Source organism: Mus pahari, chromosome 3, assembly GCF_900095145.1.
Source record: "Mus pahari chromosome 3, PAHARI_EIJ_v1.1, whole genome shotgun sequence".
NCBI lineage: Eukaryota > Metazoa > Chordata > Mammalia > Rodentia > Muridae > Mus > Mus pahari.
The window spans coordinates 134747916-134757222 of record NC_034592.1 but is presented as its reverse complement, the minus strand read 5'-3'; the positions used below and the strand labels follow the sequence as shown (position 1 = coordinate 134757222).

Below are 9307 nucleotides of genomic sequence, written 5' to 3'. Positions count from 1 at the left end.
TCACACACACACACACACACACACACACACACACACACACCACAAATTTCCAAATGCATGTATACAGCAGCTTTATAATAGCCCAAAGTGAAAACCACCTGGCTTTCTATCACCAGTTGTGAACAGAGAGAATGGGATTTTATTCATCTATAAAGAATACTTCTTTCAAGTACTGACACATGCAATACCATGGGTTAACTTTGAAGGTATTATGCTGAATAAAAGAAACTAGAGGGGGGTTGACAATTCAGCTCAGTGTTTGCTGTTCTTCCCGAGGACCTGAGTTCAATGCCTATCACCCATGAAAGGTGGTTCACAACTTTCTGTAACTTCAACTTCAGAGACTCTGATACCTCCTTGGGACTCTGCAGACACACAGAAAATATCCCAGCCCCTACATGTGTACATAATTTTTAAACACTGCAAATTATTAGAAAGAGAAGGTCATTTATGGTATGGTAATATATGTAGAGAAAGTTGATCAGTGACTATGTAGGATATGTGATATGGCTGGGAAGAAATCAGGGGATTCTAATGTAGACAGTTTCCATTAAGGGGGATGGAATTAGTGATGATGGTATCATAACTTTGTGGTTATAGAGAAAAGCACTAATTGTACAGTTCAAAGGGTGCACTTTATGGTACATGTATTACACCATAATTAGGTTTAAAAAGAGGAGAGGTCGGAGAATTTGAGATCCATGGTGTAATTAGAAAGCTTGGCTTTGGGAGAAAACCACCTTCAGAGGCACATCAAAGTTTGGGGTGGGGCTAGGTCCACAAAAGCTAGTTTATATAGCAGTTAGCTCAGGCGCACTTCCTGTGTGCCCCATACTCATCCATTTATTTTATGTTTTTAATTCTTAGAACAACCCTGCTATTTTTATTCCCCTTTTCAAAAGGGAAAGCTCGCAGCTGGGGCGTCAGAGTTGGCCAGGCAGACCAGATCTGCCTGCAGTAGCTCACATGGACCAACCTGTTCCCCTTAGAGACCTCCATTCAGGAAGTCAAATCCTTGATTATTTGGCAGAAACGAATTTGGAGACCAGGCAAAATGAAACAGAGTGCAAGTACTTAGAGAAGCATACAGAACAAGGACAGTATACAATCCCACTACATGGACACAGGCTTCTCAAGAGAGCTGTACCTAGGTTTCTTTACAATGACTATACACATAATCTTGTCCTAGGGTTAGGTTACATCCCTGAAAGGGTATACTTGACATTGTTTCATGGTTAAGGAAAGATTAAATTTTAGGGGAATTTTAAAAATTGGATAGAAAACACCCGAGTTTATTTTTCTTAAGTGTATTTCTTTTGTAAATGATGTTGTCAGGTTCCTTTATGAGGTATGAGATACAGGAGCGTATACAGCCAAAGTCAAGGTGACACCACTCTAATACTAAGCAAGCACAGTCCATTCATTGTTTTAGTAGTCCTGCTTGACACGTCTTTAGAAAAACTGTACAGTATTTCAGTAGGTCATTTTGGCTTCATCATTTGGGCCGAGGTTTCTTCACTTAGCATGAAAGGCAAACTAGATCTCAAGGTGAAGTGCTTCTCTCCCTGCTTATGCCCCCTTATATTCCCATCTCTATCCTGTCTTCATCACAGCGCCTATCATTTAACAATGGTATTTATTGCACCACCATTTCTTGTGTCTCTGTTCTCAATAAAATGGAGGAAGGCTGAAGGGCTGAGAGCATATTTAAGACTTGGGAATAAAAAGTTTAAGAAAAAATTTACTTGGAAGAAAGTAGATTTTTAACAACTGAATTTAAGTTTTTCTCAGTGCATATTAATTATACATGTTTCATTATATTTTCATATGTCCATAATGTATTTTTTTGAAATCAAAATTATATCATTCTCCCCAACTCCTCCCATGTATCCCTTACTCTTTCAAACCTATGGCCTATGGTATAAAGATATATATTTGTGATAACATATTTATCCTTTTCCCTTAAATATAGAAACATAACCTGCTTAGTTCATTTAGTTATTTATATGTGTATGATTTCAGGGCTGACCACTTGGAATTATCTTATTCACTTCCTATGGCCCTCTTTTTCTTGTGCCCTTTCTCACTCCTGATTTCTTTTACTCCTCCTTCTTCTTTCAAGTTTTTTGCTCCCTTTTGGTAACCTAGTAGGTTTAATTAGGGCTGCTTCCAGGAGCATTGGCAAGGTAGCAGTGGCTACACTGGAGAAAATGATAAAATGGCTCTCATTTCCCCAGCAACCATGACTACCAATAGCTCCTAAGAGTGCTAGGTCCTTGTGACCCCAGCCTGCCCCGTTTCAGGACAGAACCATGATGGACCCAATCACCAACTGAATTTTTGTTGGAAATTGTTGGGAGTAGCAGAGGGTGTTCTACATTTCCAGTTTTCAGCTCACAGTCGCATCTAAGTATTTTACTATTGCTCTATTCTTACAGGTCTGTGGTGGGGGTTTTCTTATGTGGCCCTCGGACTTTGGCAAAAAGCCTGCGCAAATGCTGTCAGCGATATTCAAGTCTGGATCCTAGGAAGGTTCAGTTCTACTTCAACAAAGAAACGTTCTGACTTGGAAGCAGCAGCACAGTAGTGCTTCTACACTTTCCCTTTCTCTTCACTAACTTGGGGGTCAGCTACTAGATAATCCTTTGCCTCACAAGGCCTTCACTCCCAACTTCAAGTTTGATTCAACATCATACGTGGGCTTTGCCAACCTGAGAGCTGCATAATTCACAACTGCAAAACACATGAACTGTTTTTTATTGGAGGGGGGGGATTGTAAATCCTTCTGGGAAACCTGCCTTTTGGTGAATTTTGCTGGATGACACTTGCACAATTTAACCTCAGGTGTCTTGGTTGATAATCTTCCCTCCCACCTGCCCCTCACAAAAGATTTCTAAGTGGGGTGACTTTTAAAATATTTATTGAATCCACGACAAAACAACAATCATAAATAAACAACATAGAAAGCCCAAGCTTCCCACTCCCATATCACCCACTAAGTACATGATTACACATGAGCTAATCCAGTGTGACCAACAATTTACACGTTACTTTGTCAAAATAATTGATTTTGCTTTTTGCTTATTGAACAATTTTACTGACTTTCCCTAGTAATATCTTAAGTATATTAACTGTAATCAAATTTGTACTATAGTTAGACGCCAACTATATTGTCACTTTGTATTGAAATAACTGGAAAGGCCTGACTTACATCATAGGATAATTTAACAGAAGCTCTTTTGTTTTTGTTGTTGTTGTTAAAGGAGTTTATGAATGTATTATAAAAAGAAAAAAAAGTTATAATTTTGGCTATTTTCCAGGTCTTAATCAATGAGGAATCACCCACTAAATGTCATTCTTTTTCCTACAAAAATGTTGATTTTTCCCATCAACCAGGACAATAACCACACTGGCTCTGGGATGTTAGTTATGGTGAATTACACAAAAAGGCGCAGGCTCTTCAGGGAGAAAAAAAAAAAACCCATACTTCATTGTACTCAGTCAGTTGACCTCATACATTTAGCAGAATGAATCTATAGAGTTAGCACTAGACCATCGAATTTGTACCATTAATTAATCAAAAGTGAACACATTTTTGTTTTCAATTATCTAGGAACTTACAGCTTGAAGGATTTGTGGGATCATTTTTCAGTCACTAGTTTGAACATAATAAAGGCAGATCATGAACGTGGGGTAGCTAATTATATTATTACAACAGTAAAAAATAACAGCAAACAAACAAACCAACCACTGATGAGTGTTTCCATAGTGATGAATTGGGATGCCACTGCTCTTGTCAATTTATTCACCTGAATGTCTGCTAACCAAATTAAGTTTAATGAGGCTTTGGGAAAACGTGCTGGATTTCCAGAATATGGTTTCTATTAGACAATTGTTTCCCAAATAACTTCAGCTTCACTTATCTTGATTTGGAATTGGTTGTGTAAAACCCAAGTTCCTAACTAGAAATACTTTCCTCTTGGTCTCTGCATCTAAATACAGTGGCGCTTTTAAGTTAAGACAGCTGCCAAAATCAACACATCAAGGACTGCTTCTGCAGGAGGCACAGAAGGTAATGACAACAATGAAGTGCATGCATAATTAACATTGAGATTGAACTGGGCATGAGTGGAATAGGCAGGAGTGCTTGTTGTTTTGCACTTTTCTTGACAGGTTATAATATGGCATATCCAGCAAATTTTCATTAAAAATGTATGGAGAAAAATCCTTCAATTTTAATATCTTTGCTTTCTTTTTCTTGGCATGTAAGCAATGTACTACTATGCTTTTTATGCCTTAAGTAGTGATTTTAATTCACCTGCCCATAATCCATCCTAATGTAGAGGGTAGGGGTCTGGGAATACAAATAAGCTTACAATTAGTGCTAGTAAACTAAGTAATTATTAAGGCAACTCTTCAAATGTCTTGAGGTTGAACTGGTGGAGAGAAACCAAGTTCCTCCTTAATGCCACTGTGGGAGAACAAAAGGCAAGGCAACCTGCAGGTTAGCACAGGCTAATGGCACTAATTACCTTCCAAGTAGGTACTACTTGGAAAGAAGCAGGCAACCATAATGGGCAATTTGCCATCCTGTGCTCTATACTTGGTCCTCTTAAAAGACTTGAAAATGTCAAAGTTTTAGGGTTTTCTGTTTGAAGTTCTTGGAATGGATTTAGTTAAGATAGGGCTGAACGCTTTGTGATTTTCTGAAAGATTGGAATATATTTTGTTCACTTGGTTTTCCTTATTAAATTTGACCATGTGGAAAACCAGTGGCTTTTTAAATTGTAAAGCTGGCTACCTAGACAGAAGAGCTTTACAACAATCTTTATGTTGCTGATACACACTCAAACCAGTGCTAAAGCAGTCTTTGTCCTATAGATGCTCACACCTGCTATTGACCAAACAACACATTTGGATAACTGGCATTTCTTGAACCAACACACTGCTGTGGTATGCTCTTCACTTGTTGGCCTTCTGATCATTTTTAGTTCTAACCACGTACTTTTTTTTCTTCCCAGAAAGCTCTGAGACGCTAGAAAGTTTTCAAGGGGTAAAGTGTTATTACTTTACTGAAAGCAAATTCAACAAAAAAATCTAAGTTCCTGAAAACATTGTTTCTGAGAAATTCTCAAGTATCGTTAAGAAGAATAAATGCTTATGCTAAAGTAAGAATAGAGCTATGGCAATGTAAGATTAAAGAATGATGCTGCAGTACGTTAGAAATCACAGTTAAGCTTATATCCTTGCTGTTAGCTTCTTAAAAGCAAAAGGATTATGTATATCAATTTGTAGTATCTTAAACTTGTGTTCAAAGTTTATTTAATGTCACAGAAAATAAACACACTACGACAACAGAATGAACTGCTTTCCTTTGGAGAAATGGCGATGCAAGGCCTCCACCTGGCACCATCTGCCTCATCCGGGGAGGTTAGGGTGCAGACGTCAAAATGTTTTCAAAATTTCAACAATGTTATGGAATTACACTTCCAGATTTGTTGCCAGGTATTTTTGAGAACCTGTAAGACAAATTTGGGAGAAAGCTATTATAAGTGGACTTCTCTTTTCTAAATACCAGGAGAAACCCCCCCCCCCACTGAACAAAAAGGGACTGAGGGAAGAGAGGATGTGCCAACCATCAAATAGCCATTGCCTGACTCTTGTCATGTCTCCCCAACATCCTTTGCAGCAGGGTTTCGCAACCTTAGCATTATATGGGCATATTCAAACAAAGTGCTCACTTGTAAGAGTGAGGGAGGTATCCTAAGTATCATTTTGGGATGTGCAGAAGCATCTCTGATCTCTACCCATAGAATGACTGGTATACCACTTTCTAAAGTTGTGACAACATAAAATTGACAAATATACCATAGATAGGTAAACTTCCCCTACTACAAAACTACCTCTCTCATATGTGTGTATGTATATATGAGGGCAGAAGCCAGAGGTCCACGTCAACGTCAAGTGATAACAATCCTTAGGAAGACAATCCACCTGGATTTTTGAGACTGGCTGGTTCATTGGGGTCTAGGGCTTACTGATTAGGTTTAGGCAGGCTGATCAGTAAATGCCAAAGATGTTCCTGTCTCCACCTCCCCCTCTAAGATTACCAGAATGTGCCACCACACCCAACTTTTCATGTTGGTTCTAGGGTTTGAACTTGGGTGCTCAAGTACTCCTCAAGTGCATACACTGGGTAAATGCCCGAGCACTTTAGGAACTGAGCTATCTCTCTAGTCCAAGAACTACTTATCTCTAATAGTGATCCCTGTCTAGGATGATAAAAAGGAATCAAATCAGTTTAGGATGAAAAGCCACTGCTTCAGCCACAGTGTTCATAAATGCCAAGAGAGGGTTGGCTCACATAAAATCACAGTTGTGTTTGTACATCCACTGGGATAAATTACCACCCTCACAGTTGTAAAAACTGAATACAGTCTGCAGTCTAGTTCACAGTAATATACCAAGGACACCTGCCTGGCCTTGTACTACAAAACAAAAGTGTAAGATGTAATCACTGTGAGAAGGAACACGAGGCTCTTTGTATTAGTCTCCCGATGTCCTATGAACTATAATCATTTCAAGAGGTTAAAATTTGGGGGCTGGAGAGGTGGCTCAGTGGTTAAGAGCCATGACTGTTCTTCTGAAGGTCCTGAGTTCAAATCCCAGCAACCACATGGTGGCTCACAACCATCTGTAATGAGATCGGATGCCCTCATCTGGTGTGTCTGAGAACAGCTACAGTGTACTTACATAAAATAAATAAATAAATTTTTTAAAAAAAGAAAGAAAGAAAGAAACTCTCCTACAGTCAGGATAAAACAAATATCAGAAACAGGCCTTCTTACAAAGGATGGACCCATTGAAACCATCTGGCGAAATGATGGGCTAAAGAGAAAGGCAGTTTCAAAGCAAATATGTTTTCCCTCTTTCTGTCTGTATTTTATTTATTTACTTATTCATCTATCTATCTATCTATTTATTTATTGTATATGAGTACACTATAGCTGTCTTCATTCCATTACCAATGGTTGTGAGCCACCATGTGGTTGCTGGGAATTGAACTCAGGACCTCAGGAAGAGCAGCCAGTGCTCTTACCCGCTGAGCCATCTCTCTGAGTTTCCCCCCCCCCAACCCCAACTCCCCGCCTCTGTATTTTCATTTGACCTTTCCTGGTCTGGAACTCACTGTGTTCAAGGTCACCCTCTACTCTCTATATAGTGAGTTAAGGCAAGATAGGCTACAAGAGACTTGTTGGGTTTTTTGGTTGGTTGGTTGTTGTTTTTTTTGTTTTTTTTTTTTGAAAAAAAAAAAAACCTTTAAAATGTGGTTCAAATGATTACAGAAGCCATAAAAACAATGCATAAGAAGTCTGGGCATGGAGGCACACACCTGCACTCCAGGACTCTGGAGGCAAAGATAGGAGGACTGCGAGTTCAAGGCCAGCCTGGGTTACTCAGTGAGCCCTGGCCTCAGAAAGTTAAATAAATAAATAAAAGCATAGGAACTTAGAGTTAGCTACAATAGTATCAGCTGGTGTGGAGGTTTTGGAAGCAAGCTTCCCAGGCACCGCCCCCAAATGGGCGGGGCTCCGTGGGGGGCAATGCCCTGCCAGCCCAGGCACCGCCCCCAAATGGGCGGGGCTCCGTGGGGGGCAATGCGCTGCCAGCACTAAGACAAGCCCTAGAGAAGGAAGGAAAGTCTACTTCTTTCGTCTAAACACAACAGCCCAAACTTAACTGTTTTGACCCCCACACCACTGTTTTCTGGATGTGTGACCTGGGACAAGTAATTTCTTTCCCAAAATTAGAATGGTTAAGTGTGTCCACGGGTTGGCTGTACAGCGGGAATGGACTGGTGCTACTCTCAGTGCTGTCTCAGTCAGCGGAGCTGCGTACTGTCTCCTGTAGGGGCCTCTCTTACCCTCATCAGCCGGACCTTGGCCTGCACTTTCCCGTGGTGCGTTTGGTCCCTTCTTCGAAGTCCTCCTGAAGTCTTTGTTGAGTTTGCCATCTCTACAGAGACCTGGGACTGTACTGATGGGGACACAGGGGAAAAGGTAGAGAGCGGGTGAGGATGGATATGGGCCTGGGGCCAGGTCCCAGAGAGGCCCCCTCATTACAGATTTACCATGTGACCCAGACAAAGGATGAAGCTGCGCTCCTCAAAGAACCCCCTAGCCACAGCCTGGGCCTCCATACAGGGAAGGACACGGCCAGGAGAAGGCAGTGGAGAAGTGAAAGGGGGGCCAGCAAGGGCAGACAGACGGCCAGGAACGGGACCTCTCCCCCAGGCCAACCACTCTCTCAACCAAAAAGGAAGTCAAGAACCACCACCAGCCACCACCATCCCTCCCGTAGCCAGGCGCCGCCTGTAGTACTCTCCTTTAATCCCACTTGGGAGACAGAGACAGGAAGACCTTTGTGAGTCAAGGGCCCCCAGGACTATGAAGAGAGAACAATAAAATAAAGAAAACCGCCCCCGCCATTTTTCCAGCCCCTGACAGGAATAGGAGCAGCAAGAGCAAGTGCAGAATAGAGTGTCAGACAAACCCAGATCCTTGCTCTCCCCATCAGGTGAGGCGGGAAGGAAGGACTTTCTAGTAGCTCTGTCATCTGGAAGGCAGTCTCCTGTCCCTCATCTCTCCTATGAGATGTGAACAGCCATGCCTGCCTCATAAGTGGGTCGTGAAGGTTGGATGTCACTTTGCCCTAAGGTACCTGACACGGGACCTGCCATGCCTTCAGGCCTGGATACATACTCCTAGTCACTATGACAGCTAGTGATCCCTACAGCTATGCAGAACTCCAACCAGTATCTCTGTGATACTACAAGAGGCATTTCAGACAGAGTGGAGCGCAGAGGCTGAGAACCTTGCTGGGGATAGAGCTCAATTGGTGCAGTGCTGGCTCAGGACACACAGAGCCCTGAATTTAATCCTTAGTACTAAACTAGGCATTGTGGTCCCAGTGCTCAGGTGGTAGAGACTGGAGGATCAACAAATTAAAGTATTGCTTAGGCTGCAAAGTAAGGAAGGGAGGGAGGGGAGGGAGAAACCATGCTTCCTGTCAGACAGATGACTCTACCAACCGCAACCATCACTCAACTTCTTGTCTACAGCCTTAGTCAACAGACAACATCCCTACTCCACATACAGCCATGCTAAGAATTTAACAGCTCAAGATCCTTAATTCTGGGAAATTTTAGTATTAAGTGCTCAAAGATATGAGATGATATTATATATATATATATATATATATATATATATATATATATATATATATATGCTAACTACAGGAATTGTTT

The 9307-nt window shown here is 41.3% G+C and overlaps 1 protein-coding gene across 2 annotated transcripts in view; it reads right to left on the bottom strand.

Moving 5' to 3' along the window:
- The window catches only part of C3H20orf96 (chromosome 3 C20orf96 homolog), a 37405-nt gene that overhangs the window by 9370 nt on the left and 18728 nt on the right, over positions 1–9307 (bottom strand). For both annotated transcript variants that reach the window (XM_021194044.2, XM_021194043.2), the window contains exon 5: positions 7925–8037. In XM_021194044.2, coding sequence (XP_021049703.1) covers positions 7925–8037 — 113 coding nt within the window. The remainder of the gene's footprint in view (positions 1–7924; positions 8038–9307) is intronic.